The 18,824-nt window shown below is 33.5% G+C and overlaps 2 protein-coding genes across 3 annotated transcripts in view; one reads left to right on the forward strand and one right to left on the reverse strand.

Moving 5' to 3' along the window:
• The window catches only part of LOC133190462 (spindle assembly abnormal protein 6 homolog), a 281,161-nt gene that overhangs the window by 45,428 nt on the left and 216,909 nt on the right, over positions 1-18,824 (forward strand). The gene's annotated exons all lie outside the window — the stretch shown is intronic.
• The window catches only part of LOC133190463 (calcium-dependent protein kinase C-like), a 55,143-nt gene that overhangs the window by 19,904 nt on the left and 16,415 nt on the right, over positions 1-18,824 (reverse strand). For both annotated transcript variants that reach the window (XM_061326118.1, XM_061326117.1), the window contains exons 4-7: positions 13,578-13,686; positions 4,499-4,627; positions 2,989-3,145; positions 1,111-1,342 (exon numbers count right to left, since the gene is read on the reverse strand). In XM_061326118.1, the coding sequence (XP_061182102.1) occupies positions 1,111-1,342; positions 2,989-3,145; positions 4,499-4,627; positions 13,578-13,686 (627 nt within the window). The remainder of the gene's footprint in view (positions 1-1,110; positions 1,343-2,988; positions 3,146-4,498; positions 4,628-13,577; positions 13,687-18,824) is intronic.

An 18,824-nucleotide genomic window follows, 5' to 3' on the forward strand; every position in this document is an offset into this window, starting at 1 on the left:
TCTTTAATAATATTTTTGTTTATCAAGCTGTTACAATGTATATTTTTGAAATAGCAAAAATATATGACAAAGAATACAAATTTTAGTCATGATTGAGTAGAAATGTTGTATATTTGTAGCATATATGTATTCCTTATTGTGAACTTTAAAGGTTGGAGATACTATACTATCAGATGTAAGTACTACACATTTTTATCTATACATGTACAATGGCAACTGGTTTTGTGCAGTTACCTGAATATCTGCAGGTAACTGAAAAGAAATTAGTTTCCACATTTCACTTCAAAATGCAAGTACAGTGCAAGAATACTACTATACTGGAAATATTTTCTGTGAATTCAGGGTTAGAAACTCCCTAAAATTACAACTCGCAAATAATTGCGAGTACCAAGAAAGTGAACTCGCAATTTTATAAGACTACTCGCAATTTTCATATAAAGTTAAATATATATAAATTAAATACATGTAACTTAAGGAAAAAGTAACTACTGTACAATACACAAAATACAGCTACAGGGTGACTTTTATTTAAATTAGTGATTTAAATCAAAAGCATTGTGTGTTGTCATATTATATAATTTTGCTACAGTTTCAATGCAAAAAAAATCAACTCGCAAGTTTTCGCGAGTTACCTAATTTTTAACTTGCAATTTCAGAATTCTAACTCGCGTTTTGCGAGTTGTATATAGTGAATTTCGAACCCTGGAATTCCTCATTATAATGAATTACAATAGTAGTTTTTGGTTATGATTATGTATTTCTACTGTGGGGTTCTTGAAGTTCAGAATTGTTTATTTCTCCTTTTAGCTGGAGATCCTTTGTATCTGTTTATCAGATATGAAATCTTTCATACCAATGGAATTTAAGTCAGCATACAAAATCCAAACAATAAAACTTCCACATAAATTATGTGTAATGCAGGTTCATATACAAATAAGCTTTGAAAATAATCATACATGTATTTACACAAATCAAGGGAACTCTTTTCTGCAGCTTTTAATGTTTTAGCATAGAAATATAATGAAAGCATTTGCCATTTGTTGTGTATGACATTGTTTTCTTGAACAAACTTGCAAAATTGATAGAAACTCTGTTTTCCAAAGAACCTACTGGTAAAGTTTTCCTAAGGTCATTAATGGTGGCTATTGCATCATCGGTCACAGGGATGCCATAGAATTCTCCCTCTTCCTGGCTCAGTAGTTTGAACCAGCCATCTTGGTTTTCCTTCAGAAGTTCTGAGATCCCAAAAGACAGGGAGCCCATGAAGTCGTTCCTGGACGTTCTGTCCCAATCCCAAACCTCCACAGAAAGTCGCTTGGAATGGTCATCAGGGGAAAGGTCACTGAAATTTAAGAAGAGGTTTGAAACCATACATACTGAATTATGTTTATAACAAATCAAAACTGGTTGTTCCTGGGAACTTTGCTACAAGGGTGTTTCCCTGTATTCACATACCTGTAATTATTAACTTATTTATCACCAAGATTATCAGTATTAAAAACAACACTGAATATAAAATTCAAAATGTACTTGGATCATTCTTGCTGCCTTGACATTTTTTATAAACTATCAGATAGAGTTTCTAATTTTTAGTAATTTTCAGAATTACTCCATGTCTAAAATTTTGCATTAATGCCAACCCATTCTATTTTCAGTTTGCTGCAAGTGGTTTTTCTCCTCTGAGGTCAGCAAGTTTCTATTACATGCAATCACAATAACTATATAAATTTGAATTGGATTTGCAAGCATTGTACTCAATGCAATCAATATAAAATTGTTTGTTTTCATACCCATGTGCTCATCCTTAAAGAATTAATCTTCACAGCAATTATAATGTGTTATTTTTCTGTGTATTAAGCATTGCACTGATCAATGTGGATTAGTGCAAAGAATGTAATATTCTCTATGGATATAAGTACAAAGAACTACAATGCTATTTTTTCATACTAACATATAATTCAATTAACATGTCTGTCAAGAATGCATTATCCAAGTGGTGCAGAAGAAACATGCTGCCTTGGAAAGGCTTTTGACAAACCTTCCATTATCTGTCTGATATTTTAACTCTCTCATCAACAACTCTCAAGTGTGCTTCTTTTATTCAAGTTTCAAGGATCATACACTTTGCATTACAACACTGCATCAAGTCCCGATCAAAGCATCTTCACGGGAAAATATGACGGATTGATGATGCTTCTCAGAACTATGACTTAATCCTCACAACTTTCCAGACTACGAGATGTCTGCCTCCCCCACCTTAGCTTCGAAATCAAGATAAATGCTTTATGGGAAATAGAACATTTTATTAAAGAGTCCTTATCCATTATCAAGAAAACAAGAAATATGGAACTGTAGAAATGTCTCCTTAAATTGCACAGAATATGACAAAGAAAAGGAGTGTGGGTGTTAAGACTTTAGAAACTTTAAAGATGACAAATGGCAAGGGCATAATGGATTTATGTGTGGGGAAAATTTAATTTTTGCTTTAACATTTGCATTCATTCTTATGTTAAAAAATAATTACTGTTTACAGATCCGAGAGAGCCAGCTAAAAATATTATAGTTGATCAGTGACACTTGACTCACACTGTCTGATGCAAAGTGTACTTATTACCAAACAAACTCCATGGCAGAGGTAACAGATTACATCTCATCATTGCCAATGGGCAAGATAGGATTAAGCATTTTACTCTGATGATGAGAAGAATCTCTTATAAATGCTTGGGGGAAAAAATCTTGGAAAAGTTTGTCTTGCCATGCAAGTTGATCATATCCTCTGATACTCAGTGACTGCTTTTTCATGACCCCAACCATCAGTTAGTGTAAACTAGTCACCAAGATGGACGATTTTGTGCCTGATTGCTCATCTAATACCCTTTCTCATTTGATTGAAGCATGTATAATGTTGTGAGAGGTCACCATTCAGCCATTAATTATGATTTACTATTAAATCCTCTTTCTCACAGTTTACAACAGTGATGAACTTACAATGTGAAAGTTTCGTTCCACACAGGGTTTAAGGTGGCTTTGATGGTCTTGGTTTTCTTTTTTGTTTTGTTATTGTCGTCTGGAATAAGTTTCACTTTAACATATGGATCTGCTAGTCCATTTGGATCCATTGGTATTAGGTTTTTTCCTTCTAAAACTGAAAAGAATTTTGAGGTTATCATTAAAAGAGCTTTTGCATGAAGTTGATCTGAAGCAAATTATGAGAACATTCCAAGTATAATTAATCAGTTGTTATTTAAGACAGTAGTCAGTATCCTTACTTCTGAAAGAATTTGAGGAGAATTGAGACGAAGGCGAAGCAAAACTCATTACCTTAGTATTTATTTATTTACTGATATAACAGATTTGCTGAGACTATGGTGACTGCTGACTAACTATTCTTAGGCCATGAAAGTTGTTTCTAGTCATATTTGGACAAGTTTGTAAAATGAGCTTGTTGTTGCTTGGGAGTTATATATAATAAGCTTATGGTAAATGTGCTCAAGTTAGCTGTCAGGACTTATTTTATGTAACTAGCTTGGTGGTAGTTTTAATAACTTTGAGCTTTATTAGTTTTGACTTACTTTTATATAACTAACTTGGTAGTAGTTGTGGTAATTTTGAGCTTTATTAGTTTTGACTGAGTATAACTTGCTTGATAAAATTTGTCGTAATTTTGAGCTTTATTAGTTTTTGACTATGTATAGCCTGCTTTAATAGTTTTGACTAACTTTTTTGAATCACTAGCTTGGTGGTAGTTATTGTAATTTTGAAGTTTTTATTAGTTTTGACTTATTTTGTGCAACTACCTTGGTGGTAATTTTAAGCTTCATCAAATTTGACTTACTTTGTTTAACTAGCTTTGTGATAAATGTGGTAATTTTGAGATTTATTAGTTTTGACTTACTTTTATATATCTAGTTTGATGGTAGTTGTGGGAATTTAAGCTTGATTAGTTTTGACTTACTTTATATAACTAGCTTGGTAGTAGTTGTGGTAATTTTGAGCTTTATAAGTTTTGATTGACTTTCTTGATTGGCTTTCACTAGCTTGGTGGTAGTGGTGGTAATTTTGAGCTTTAATAGTTTTTACTTACTTTGTATAACTAGCTTGGTGATAGTTGTGATAATTTGAATTTATTAAATTTGACTTACTTTGTATAGCTAGCTTGGTGGTAATTGTGGTAATTTTGAGCTCTATTAATTTTGACATTTTGTTAACTACCTTGGTGGTAGTTACGGAAATTTTGAGCTTTATTAGTTTTGACTTACTTTATATAACAGCTTGGTGGTAGTTATAATAATCTGAATTTATTAAATTTGGCTTACTTTGTATAGCTAGCTTGGTGGTAATTGTGGTAATTCTGAGCTTAATTAGTTATGATTTATTTTGTTAACTACCTTGGTGGTAGTTATTATAATTTTTGAGCTTTATTAGTTTGAAGACTTACTTCAAGTAACTAGCTTGGTGGTAGAAATGGTAATTTTGACTTTTATTATATTTTACTTACTTTGTATAACTAGCTTGGTGGTAGTTGTGGTAATTTTGAGCTTTATACGGCCTCTCCTCTCTGTGTGATCTATACCACAAAGTTTTGGAACATTCTTCTCACATTTCTTGTGTACATTCATGTCACATGCTGTATAAAAAGAACAATTTTTTTTATTCAACACATATGCATGACATCATCTGAAAATTCAGTGCAATAATAAGTGTTTTTGTTGCATAAATGTGTTTACATCAATTCAAACACTTTTATTGGTTACACATTGTTTTTGAATTTTACAATTTTGACAGAGGGCAAAATATTTATCAAAATCATGGAAAATTATGCCTATGAGTAGAAATGTGAAGAATTTCAAAGATGTATTTTCAATGTATGACCAATTAAGCACCACTCCAAGACCTGAACCATGGACCTAGAGGCCATGAATACATGAATCACAATTTTGGTAAAAGGTTGAGTACTCATTATTTCCTTGCAAATAGTTTGAATGCTAGATGTCCAAGAGTAAAGATGATTTTTATAACAAAAAATTCATTTCTATATATGACTAACTAAGCCCCACCCTTGACCCAGGGACCATGAATTTCACTATTTTGGTAAAGGGCTCATGGCTTATTGTAATCAAATCAACAGTTTGCCTGCTTTGTATAAAGGCTGAGTAAAGAAGATTTTTGAAGATTGCATTAAATTTAATGGTTTGAGCCCTGTCCCTCATGCCCAAGAGAGGCAGGGACTATAAAATTCAGAATTTTAGTTCACCTTGACCCATAGATGCTCACTTACCAAAAACTGGTTGAAATTGGTTCAATGGTTCTTGAAAAGAAGCTGAAGCTGAAGAAGCTGAATATGTTCAAAATTTCCTCACAATACACACTGACAGACAAAAACAGATAGCAACAGGTCATTGGAGTGACTCAGGTGATCTAAAGATCCTCATACATATATAGTTACTCTCTAGTGAACTCTTCTTTATACCATCTTCCTCACATAATATTTGCTTAGATAATATCTTCATTCTATGTTCTTGCAAATATGAAACAATTTACTCACAATACACAGACCTATCATTTTATGAATGAAGAGACATTTACTTGCAAATGAATGGCATCTCCAGTAGAAGACTAATTAACAATTAGTCCCATAAACACTTGGTGAAAATAGCACTTTACTGTGTCTGCCTTTGTCTCTGTGAACCATCTAATATGTCTAAATCATATTAGCAACCAAGGGAAATAGATGATTATGGTCTATTTTCAGTCTAAGAATCTTTATTAGCTATTTTTCACTGGAACAGCTGCACTAAAGCAAAGGAAATCCATCAGTCTATGTACTGAGGTAATGGACACATGAAGCTGAATGCACTAGGTTTTCTAGGTCATTTGGACAAATCTGTAATGAGGCTGACCTAATTATCTAATATGATTGATATGATTTATAACATAACATATTAAAAGCTATCAATGTCTGTTCTTCTCCCATTGAGCTACAGATTTCAAAGAATACTGTATTCAGGAAAATTTTCAACTTCGATTTATTTTTCCCCCTTTCGCCTTCACATATTGAGTGGGCAAATTTAAGACTGCATGGGCAAATTCAAAGAAGATATCAATATTCAACAGTACTGTATCTGGGCAAATTTAAAACAGGGCAAAATTGTTTGCAAGTGTGACAGGGCAAAAATAATATGGGGTGAAAATACATGCAACTCTTTTTAAATCAAAAACTTTTGTTAACACTCTACAGGCAGTGCCCTACGTTTCATGCAACTTTACAATGCTACATTTCACATGATCGATGACTGCAAAACCCAAAGAGAAATAATTTATAATAAAATTTAATCAAATAGGAATAAGTAATGGATGTATCATATTCATTTAAGAATGTATATCCTTCAGTAAGATATTATACAGTAATCTACCCCCAAGACACAGCAAATTCCAAACCACAGCAAATTCGTATGTTTTTACACTAAAATGTACAACACAGCCATCTGTTGTACTAATCCCCATCAAGGGATGACAACCACTGAAATTCAACGGGATGATAGGTATCCTTTTGGAACCTATTGACACTAATGATGACAATATGACATTGATTTAACAGCTTTGGAAACACTTTTAAAAAAGCACCGAGCTATTGATAAGAGCTAAATGATTAATGAAGCATCCAAGCAGATAATGATGCTGAATGCAGAATACCTATTGCAAAATTAATGTAATTGATTTGTCATTAACACCAGCATTTCCTGTTTTAACGCAAATATCTTTAATTACTTGTCAATTATTCAGAAGGAGACTGGATAGATAATGAGTCTTCTAGAGCAGAACTGGTGTTTTATTTCCAATATCAATTAACCAACAAGAGATACTTTGAATTTTTGTCAATAAATACCAAGACCTCTTGATATCACACTCAATAAAAGATTTAATGTATCAATACTAGAATTTGGATTCCCAAACAATGGAAACTTGAACATTTGCTTTCAATGATGAAAGATTTAACTGATAGATTGTCCTTTAATTGAATTTTCATGGGATTGCCATATAAGAGTATAATTTTTGAAAATGCATAAAAAAACATCTTTAAATGTAAATGTACGTCTCCATAAAATCCTGGTGTCATAAAAATGTGTCAGGGTATTGCAAGATATTACTGATTCTTATCTGCTTTTGTATCTCTAGAGTTGCATATGGATGGTCATGCAATGTGATCATGAACTTCAATTTCTAGACTCTTTAAACCTTAGAGTACACAAGAGTTCAACAGGAGTTATTATCAGACAACAGAGCCTGAAGTCAAATTTCCTTTTTTATAATCATGACCTTGACTCAAGGTAAACCTGATTGGACTGTGTGCTAATTGGGTACCATAAAAATAAGAAAACCCTGTATCATAAAGATTTAAACTTATAGTGGACCCTCAGATATCCAGATGCTTCAGCTTCCAAACATTTTCTTGGGAATAGAATTTTTCCACATCATTTTTAATCGTTCATTTGGATTTCTCTGTTCCAGATGTGAAAGTTTTTTTTGCCACCCATTAGTTTTACATTATATTTTGGTTCACTTATCCAGATGGTAATTTTAATTGCTTTGTTGACTCTGGTCAACTTCCCTAAGCTGGGTGTTAATTGCTGGCCTAAGTGTCAGTTTTTAAAACATGATTACCTGTGTCCTGTAAACAATGACTTGCTGCTATTTTAATTATAAGGTGTTTTTTGATATGTACACCAGACTCTCACTTTTCTGACTTGTTTAATTGCACTACTCTATTAATTAGAAAACATTATTACCCCCCCCCCCCCACCCCCCTATTGTTTGTATGTAAAGTTGCATGGTACTTTTTTTAGCAAATGGGGAATGGAGAAAAAATGACAAGAAATGCAGTGAGAACAAACAACATTCTAGTCCAGTGGTTCTCGAAAATCACTCATGATTTGAATAATTTAGAATCTACACTACCGAAGAACCTTTCACATAAATTTCACCATTTCTGGAACAGAGGTTCATGAGAAGATTTTTTAAAGACCCCACCAATTTTTTTCCTTTTCTTGATTTCTTCCCTTGGATGATCCTTAGCTCTTCATTTGAACAATTTAGAATCCCCTAAAGCCAAGGATGCTTTGTGCCAACTCTTGTTAAAATTGGCCCTGTAGTTCTTGAAAAGAAGTCAAAAATATAAAAAGTTAACGGATGGATGCTGGACAAGTGGTGATCAGAAAAGCTCACTTGAGCTTTCACTTCAGGTGAGCTAAGTCAAACTCAAGAAATAACATTCTATAATTATATGAGTGAATTTATTTAACATTTAATGATCCAGAATATTTTGAAGGGAATTAAAGCGTTCTGGATAAATGAGGCTCCACTGCATATGGAACTTAAAAACACACACCTAGAGTCACAGATGACAATACTCATAGCAAAGAGTGTCAGAAATGTAATTTACCATTATTATCTACCAAGATCACTTTTGTAACCTTCCACTCTACAACATAAGAAATTCTTACACTTGCTTCAGTTGTGCAAGATTTATTTAACAGATCTAGATGCCCATTTTTTCTCAACTTTTTTTTTAAAACTACATATGACACCCATGGGCCACAATGCTCACCAGAGTCATTATGGCCCTCCTGTTTTTCAAATTTTTTCCCCATAAATTCCTATGTAAAACTTTGATTGCATGCCTATTGTGGCCCCTACACCCGAGGGTCATGATTTGAAAAAAAAACCCTTCAATCTACACTACCTGAGGATGCTTCCATATCTATATGACTAATCATGCATATGCTGTTCTTGAAAATAAATTTTTTATAAATGTTTTCCCAATATATTCCTTTGTAAAAGTTTGATCCTTGAATCTACACTATGTAATGAAGATTTCACATAAGTTTAAACCTACTGGCCCTGTGTTTTTTGAGAAGAAGATTTTTAAAGATCTTTTCCTGTATATTCATATGTAAAACTTGATTGCCTATTGTGACCCCACCCTACCCCTTGGGATCATGATTTCTACACTATATAATAAAGGTTACACATAAGTGTCAACTTCCCTGGCCCAGTGGTCCTTTAGAAGATTTTTGAAAGATGCTATTAAATTTTCACTAGTTCTTTTTTATCTTTCTTGAACAAGAGGCCCAAGGGCCTTAACGGTCACCTGAGTAAAACAATTTAGAGGATCCATAAACTGATAAATGAAGCTTTAATTGTTACCCAATAGCAAGAAAATTAGTATGATTAAGATCAACAAAATAATTGGTCTAGTATCTTTCTATCTGCCCCCCCCCCCCCCCTTTATCACTATTACCATGCAGACTTTTAACAAAATGTCTACATTATAACCCCTCACATTGGCCTCACTTGGCCTTTGAAGAACATTTAAGAAGATAAGTTATTTTTGTTTCATTTTTATTTATCTATTATTTCCAAGTCTACCTGATTATTAAAACTATGAAAGTACTTCTTATATTATACAATAAATGTTCTTGCATAATTCTCTTATTCTATTAACCTTTCAAATACATTATCTACAGTGATTAATTATCAAAAGTGAATGGCAAAGGGGAATAACTTCACTCAATAGAATACAAATTAATAGAGCCCTGGCCAGGACCAGAACACTTGACTAAATGGTCCAGATGTTGAAAATTTATAAATTTGGAAGAGGTACCCTCATCATCATAACTATGCAATTAGTTGAAGATTTTCAAAGAATTCACACATTTTCACTATATTATCAATAGAGCCCCCCCCCCCCCCCCCCCAGAGAAACAACAGAACCCCTGGGACCACAAGTTTTAAAAATTTTGTAAAAGCATCCTTGCTCATCATAACTATACACTTGTTTCTTTGCTTTATAACCAGGAGTAGAAAAAAATATTTTAAAGGAAATTATGAATTTCACTATATAATCAATAGAGTCCCCCCCCCCTTCACCAGAACCCCTGACCCAGGGGCCATGAAATTCACAATTTTGGACGAGGCAGCCATGCTCATCATAACAATGTACTAAGTTACTTTATTTCATACCCATGAGCAGAGAAGGTGATTTTGAAAGATAAAATGCATTTTCACTATATAATCAATAGAGCCCCGCCCTAACACCAGAACCCCTGACCCAGGGGCCATGAAATTCACAATTTTGGAAAAGACAGCCATACTCACTATAACTATGTACTAAGTTACTTTATTTCATACCCAGGAGCAGAGGAGAAGATTTTCAAAGATTTAATGCATTTTCACTATATAATCAATAGAGCCCCACCCTAAAGCCAGAACCCCTGACCCAGGGGCCATAAAATTCACAATTTTGGAAGAATAAGCTATGCTCATCATAACAATGTACTTAGTTAATTTATTTAATACTCATGAGCAGAGAAGAAGATTTTCAAAGATATAATGCATTTTCACTATATAATCAATAGAGCCCTGCTTCATATACTGGGGAGAAAAGAAGATTTTTAAATAATTAATGCATTTTCAATAGTAACAATCAATAGAGCCCTGCCCTGACAACAGAAACCCTTGACCCAGGGGCCATGATATTCACAATTATGGAAGAGGCACCCTTGCTCATCATAACTATATACTTGGGTTATCTGTTACCTAGGAGCAGAGAAGAAGATTTTCAAAGAAATAAAGCACTTTTACTATATAATCAATAGAGCCCCCCCCTTCCTGCAGAACCCCTCACCCTGGGGCCACAAATTTCATAATTTTGGAAGAGGCACCCTTGATTATCATAGCCATACACCTACTATATCTGATTTACATACAATGGGAGAGAAGAAGATTTTTAAAGAATTTATGCATTTTCACTATATGACTATTAGAGCCCCACCCTAACTCCTGAACCCCTGACCCTGGGGCCATGAATTTCACAATTTTGGTAGAGGGCTCAATGCTCATTACAATCATGCCAACAGTTTGACTGCTTGATGTCCAGGAGGAAAGAAGAAGATTTTTAAAGATAGCACTAATTTTGATGGTTTTAGCCCCACCCCTCAGGCCCCACGGGGGCAGGGACCATGAAATTCACAATTTTTGTACCCCTTCATCCGTTGATGCTATATGCCAAAATTGGTTGAAATTGGTTCAGTGGTTCAAGAGAAGAAGCTAAAAATGTTCAAAAGTTTACGACCGACGCACGTCGCACGACGGACGACGACGGACGAAAACAGATAGCAATAGGTCACCTGAGTGACTCAGGTGACCTAAAAAGGGTGTGGACCTTCATTTGAATAAATTTGAATCTCCTTTGCCCAAGGATGCTTTGAGGCAAGTTTGGTTTGGTTGAAATTGGTCAAATGGTTCTGGAGAAGAAAATGAAAATGTGAAAAATTAACAGACAGTTAGACAGATGGATGGATGGTAAGTAGACATACTTTGATCATGAAAGCTCATTTCAGCTCAGGTGAGCTAATAAAAAAATAGCTTTGCTTGAAGATTTTTACCAAGAACCCTTAGTGTGAGGTATAATAACATATTCAAAAGAAACACATGAAATTCAACATTTGTGCAAATAATTTAAAGGATCTTAAATAACTTCTTTCAATCCTTACATCTCTGGCAATCACTTTTAAATTATATGTTGAAGACAACACCTGCATGTACTACATTTTGGAAACTCCTTTGATCACAGAATCCAAATGCTGCAATTTGAAATTGATCTCTCCTCCCTCCCCCACCAAAGATGTCAACAACTTTTAAAATGGATCTCAGAATAGATGAAACATCATGGTTGGAAATAAATAAAATAAATTTGATAAATGAAATGAATTGAATTATTTACAGATCCTGCCAATTTGGACAGAGAAATATTATACAGTTGTAGTAACTGCAATGATAGAAGTATATTGTACTACAAAGAAATCCCAAAGGAAGAACCCATTAGAAAGCTTGTTAGAACCTCAATCTTTAAAGCTAAAGTTAATGTCTAAATCTTCGGAAAGATTAACAGGAGCCTTATGCTCCACATCTCTCACTTCATGGATCTACTGCAGCTGCAACATAAATTAAACTATCTGACATTGATTAAAATGTTAAAAGCTATCAGAGGTGTCTTTTTTTTTTTTTTTGAATTTCTATTTGCATGTTTGGTAAATGCTTGCTTCTTCAATGAGTATCTCCATACTACAAAAATGTTAGGTGAATTAAGTTTGACCATAAAATTCTTGATCCATCAATTTTTTCATAATCAAAATCTCAACAAAATATCAACTGTAATTTCGGCAGTCTGACTTTTCTTCTTTAAAATGAGCAATTTGATCAATATCCTTTTTCTGTTCCTACCAAACTAGTGGTAGACAAATGCAATACTACAAATTTAAAACATCCAGACAGTATACATTAAATTTCTAACCAGAGTTCAAGACAAGGATGACAACTTAAGTATAAGTGGATTGGTGCAAATTCCATAATCCATGGAGAGTCCAAAAATGAAGTGCTCTTCAAAAATTTTCCCATACGGAAGTATTTATAAGAATGTATGACCAAACTAATGATTTTTCGCTAACCTGACCAATGAACATGTGAAATACTGTTCATGCAGAGCAATTTTCCTCAGTTTTATTTCAAATTCACATGTTTAAAATATATTCCATAATTTATCAATTTTACATTACCCAAACTTATCATTGAATACAAATTTGACCATAGGGGATCACATACAATATGTGCTCTGGTTGCAAAACCCAAGTTACAATTTGAAGATCCACACTATAAAATATATATACTGAAATGCAAAAGAAACACAACAAGCAGTACAAATATTTGAATTTTTTATCTAATGATTTTTAAAAATGAATACACTAAGGTAAAACTCAATTTAAAACATCAGAGATTTCATAAAAATGTTAAATGATTATCTTTTAACTTTAGAAAGTAACACATGACTGTTAAAACACCCCCCACCCCGGCCATTCAATTGCAGCGCGCAAGACTGTCATGCACAACAATTACAGCTTGATTTCTACAATGCAATAGGCTCATCAATCTTGAGACCTGAGCGAAAGAAATATCCTTTGCCATTTTTAAATGCCTGTTTTTCAGATGTTGAGGTCAAATTTTCTCTAGTCTATCGCAATGTAGTAACCCTTGGACTTCCGGCCCAAGGACTGTCATTCTTGCTAATGATACGTAAGAGTCTGCTGAGCCGTGATGTTGTGCATATTTGCATCTGCAACTCTCCATCACCTTTATTTTGAGATTTTCCAGCTAGAGCAATGGAAATGTGTACTTAAGTCATTTTCAGGAAGCCTTGGCATCGATTACGGAAAAGAAAGTAGAATTTATTTTTCGGAATATTGCTGCATTACTTATGATTAACAGATACAACCCCTTAAAACCCCATATTATTGCCAAATGTTTTGTTATACATACAATTTTTTATTTTTGTTAAGCGGACTCGAACTTAACTTCCGGTAATGGTATAAAAAATCATTCAACCGTTAAATTACCGATATTTACAAAGTTGAAGATGTCCTAACTTTTTAGATACAAAATTATATTCAATATATAATATTTTCCCCTGAAATAGGATGTTGCGTTTCTTTTGTGTTTCAGTATACTTTAACTCGTGAACTTACCATCACACTTGAGTCCTTGGTGTATAAGTCCATAGAGAAGTGACCCACAATGGTCACAAAATGTAGGGCTTCCATATGTGTGTGTTTTAAATTTATGCAAGTTTGTGGCCTGCAAGATAAAAACAATGTCAAATTACATTTTATGATACTTTTTACAATATTTTCAGTCATTCAGAGATTACCTGGTATACAAATGGCAACAATTACAATTAACATTAAAAACTAAACAATAAATTCAAATGTTGTGCTTTTAGGAATCAGAATGAGATTTCAAACACATTCCTCTATAATTAAGCAAACTAAGACTAATGTTTACTCAAAGAGAAATTGGCTCAATATTGTAGATTATTAAGTTATGATATGAGAGAAGCTGGTCTTTTGAGTGCAAGAGTCTGGATCATGGCTTTGGTATGTTTCATTTCCTTCAACAACTACCGATGAGCTTATCAAATCACAGATGAGAACCTAATAACTTAAAATAAACTGTATCTTTAAAACACAAATGATGTCTGAACTTTAAAAGAAAATTATGCAATCACAATACATGTATCATACTTCAGACCTACTGAAACATTATATTATATACTACATTCATTTCAATACTCCAGGTAGCTTCTGAACAATGCTCTGCTGATATTTTGATCATCATTCCACAAAGAAAGCTTCCCTTGCAAATGTCCAGCAACCAGATCCAGCAACCAGATCGACAAGGAAAATCAATCAAAATAACCACTGTTATGCTTTGTTTTGTTTAACAAGGAATATCTACCATTATCATAAAAAAAATTGTAGAAGTACTTTTTTCTGTGTGGTATTAATTTATGCTTAATAAAATACACAGTCACAAATTTTCCGCAGAAATTTGTCCCAGCATATAGTAAATTTAAGGAATATCCCTGACAGTAGCTATTTAGACTAGAAATATGTCCATAGGACATGAATGCCCCGCCGAGGGTATATTAGTAATGCAACATTTTAACACAAATTGAGAAAAGTGAGGTCAAGGTCAAAGGAAAGGTAAAGGTAAAAAAACATTGATGCAGTTGAATAGCTCTCATCGGTATGTATCAGCATATGAAGTTTGAAACTAATTTAAGAAAAGTGAGGTCAAGGTCAGAGGAAAGGTCAAGGTCAAAAAATGTTGATGCAGTTGAAAAGGTTACATCAGTATGTATAAGCATATGAAGTTTGATGAAAATATTATGAATGGTTTCTTTAAAAATGAGCTAAACACTAATTTAAGAAAAGTGAGGTCAAGGTCAAAGAAAAGGTCAAGGTCAAAATATATTGATGCAGTTGAATAGCTCTTATCGGTATGTATCAGCATATGAAGTTTGACACTAATTTAAGAAAAGTGAGGTCAAGGTCAGAGGAAAGGTCAAGGTCAAAAAATGTTGATGCAGTTGAAAAGGTTACATCAGTATGTATCAGGATATGAAATTTGTTAAAAATATCTTGAATGGTTTCATTAAAACTGAGCTTAACACTAATTTAAGGAAAGTGAGGTCAAGGTCAAAAGAAAGGTCAAGGTCAAAAAAATGTTGATGCAATTGAATAGCATACATCAGTATGTATCAACATATGAAGTTTGATTACACTATCTTGAATGGTATCTTTAAAACTGAGCTAAACACTAATTTAAGAAAAGTGAGGTCAAGGTCAAAAGTAAGGTCAAGGTCAAAAAATGTTGATGCAGTTGAATAGCTTACATCAGTATGTATCAACATATGAAGTTTGATTACACTTTCTTGAATGGTATCTTTAAAACTGAGCTAAACACTAATTTAAGAAAAGTGAGGTCAAGGTCAAAAGAAAGGTCAAGGTCAAAAAATGTTGATGCAGTTGAATAGCTTACATCAGTAGGTATCAACATATGAAGTTTCATTACACTATCTTGAATGGTATCTTTAAAACTGAGCTAAACACTAATTTAAGAAAAGTGAGGTCAAGGTCAAAGGAAAGGTCAAGGTAAAAAAATGTTGATGCAGTTGCATAGCCCTCATCAATATCTATCAGCATATGAAGTTTGATAAAAATATCTTGGATAGTTTCTTTGAAACTGAGCTTTGAACAGAGCTAAACGCAAAGTGTGACGGAAGGACAGACGGAAGGACAGAAGGACGGAAGACGGACATGACAAACACTATATGCCCCGGCCATATTCATGGCGGGGCATAAAAATCTGCATAGTTTTCTACCTGCGGATCGTACCGTACAGAAATTGTGATTCCACAGAATTATGACCCTTCGAAAAGAGTATGTCTACAGTACCCTGGACTGAGTCAGAAAATGTCTGTTCTGTATCATTGTTTTTTTTAAGACAGGGGCATAATTCACTCAATTACAGCTGTAATCACAAGATAAATTGTGATGGGAGGAAAATAACTTCTTCTCATCCAGCTCCACAATCAATCAAGGTTATCAATCAGCCTGGACCAAAGCAAGGCTGCAATCCAAGAGGCACAAATACCTTTACATGGTACTTAAGACAAGAAATTAGCAAAAAATTCTATACAGAAGAATGAAAGAGTAACAGCTATAGGTACATTATAATATGACTTCTGGATGATGATCAATTGTTTCTTTTTTTTCTTTCTTTTTTAAGTTTCAATTTGTCTTGTTTTGTGTGTGTTTGTTTGTTTTTTAAGGGTGTGTTAATGATATAGAATATATCCTGCCATTAAAAAAGCATAATAAACCAACAAAGTACAAGTAGGATTTCTTGTGTGTCTGGTTTGATAAAGTATCAAGGATTTCTGCCTTGACTGCCCTAATATAGCTGTCTTGGGAAATAGTCTTGATGCCAAAGCTGCAACTCTAACCTAAACTGGGAGAAAATAACAGGCTTAATTACTTGACTTCTGAATACTTTAAAGGATGATTTATGCATTATGAATGGTTAATGATAAAATGATAGTCAATAATGGTTTGCAATGGATCTTTATCAGGCAATGGGACTGTTATGGGTATTAAATATGTTATTCTTCTGTTTCTATACAAAGAGATCACCGGATCCAAGATCTACAACTATGTGTTATTTTGATAAATGATGAACATGCAGCAATACCAGACTGATCTATGCTATGAATTCTGGAAAAGTGTTCCAGACATTTACCAAAACCAAGCAGATGCAAAAATAAATGGGCTAACAATCACACAGTTATACAATTTTACAATGGGTACAAAGTGCTAGCATCCTTTATTTCATGGAGATCGCAAGATATGCCAATGAGATATAAATGACATAACTTGAAGTATTATCTTTTTGTCTTCATGTTTACATCACAAACATGCAACCTCACAAAACAACCTGTTTCATGTCTTGTTAACTATTTATGAAGCATTTCATCAAGATTTCACCCTTTATCTTTAATCCAAACTTCCTAACCAATGTCATCCATAATTAGAAAAACAAAATCACCTAGATCTTCCATTGAATTGTTTTGCAAATAAAATATATTTACAGATATTTTTGACAACCATTACTCATGGACAAAGTGGGTTTTTTTTTTTATCATCAGTCTAACTTCGTTCTGATGGATCAGCACCATGCAGCGGCTAAACTTCTTTTTTTACCCAGAATTTCCCACAAGATAAGCATTCTGCAGCAATATTGTTACCTTTCATGTGGGAGGAGCTAATTAAAGTAACAGACACCACATGCTGTAAAACTCTATCATCCTTTTTTTCTATATAAATCTGCTAATCCCAGCTACTGGCTTGAAGATACTGCTCTTTTAGCACTTTGATTTTTCAAAATGAGAGACAAAGAAAATGTGTACTTTTCAGCTACCTGCCAAAGACTCATTATACATTGACCGAAAGATGATAGGAGATTAGCATGTCTCTTCTTGTGAAGTTTCAATGTGCTTTATATGACTAATGACGTCATAGAAGGCTATGAAGAATTTTTTTCTTTCACATTTTTATTCCCATGACACCTTCCACGATGTGACAGCTAGTTAATGTTTTAAAATCTGAGTTGTCTGGAAATTACTCTGCACTTCTTTCATACTTTTCTTCCAAATACTCCAAATTTTCTTTCTATTATTAGATGTGAAAATGTACATAGGTTTAAGGTTCTGTAAAAAGCTAACAGCATGAATTTCAACATGTTATTGTTTAAGTTATGTTTTATAGTGATTTTAATGTCCACAAAAAACAGAGGAATGCCGACAGCAATCAATCAATGATTGATGTCAGATATTGTTTGAATATGATCTGGATGCAACACTACGAAACAAAACAAACAGACTAGTGTACAATCAATACTGCTGTCATCATCTCATGATTAGGAACCAAATCTTCATCCTCTCAAGGTATTTACTGAACTTAACTATACAGCTCAATGTGAGAAAGGTGTGATTTTTTTTCCAATTCCCATGCATGTTCTATATATCCATTGTCCATTGATTAAAAGAGTGAGTTTAAGACATAAGTCATCTATATTACAATACATCAGACACATTTGAATGTGTGACAAGAGGCCCATGGGCTGCAATGCTCAATCCTTTATCACCTTCATTGTAAAATTGTTGAGGGGGGGGGGGGGGATGTCATAATTCCATCAATATACTACATTCCTTTCTTCATTCCTGAATGACATTCGAATGTTGTGAACAAAGTTTCATGTAACATATGATTTTTGAGATGAAATACATTGTATGTTTAAATAGAAAACATTCTGTACACAAACTATGATCACAAAAACAATAAAACAAAGAAGCATTTATTATAAATTTTCCTTTCAACATGTCTTCCTTTCCTCAAGTTTCAGTAATTCTTATTCCTGAAATTATTAGTTTCCAGCATCTTAAAGTTTCTGAATTCCTCAAAACCAAACCTAAAGGAAGCATGCATTCTTGTACCTTTCAAAATCCCTTGGTTCATGCTTACATCATTTAGCAATAACAATGAGAAAATGATTAACACTGATTACAATGTAAAGGAGACTTCTGTACTGCTAATCTGTTGAACATAATACAAAACCCAAACAAATAGTCAGGAAGATAACCCTGCAAACCCTTCCTGATCAGGCTTTGCCATCTTCAGAAGTTGCTTTGCAAAAACACAGATAACTCTTAAAACACCCCCAAGAAAAACATTTAACCTTTCACTCGTCTTAAGAAAGAAGGAAGGAAATGGCAGAATGATCGAGAGAAAAAGGAGGAAAAATAGGTTATAGATGTTGAGATATACACTATACTGATAAATTAATTAAACTAACACAGCTTGCAAATTTCAGAC

Source organism: Saccostrea echinata, unplaced genomic scaffold (assembly GCF_033153115.1).
Source record: "Saccostrea echinata isolate AGI-Se365-2 ecotype Australia unplaced genomic scaffold, CSIRO_AGI_Sech_v1 ptg000022l, whole genome shotgun sequence".
NCBI lineage: Eukaryota > Metazoa > Mollusca > Bivalvia > Ostreida > Ostreidae > Saccostrea > Saccostrea echinata.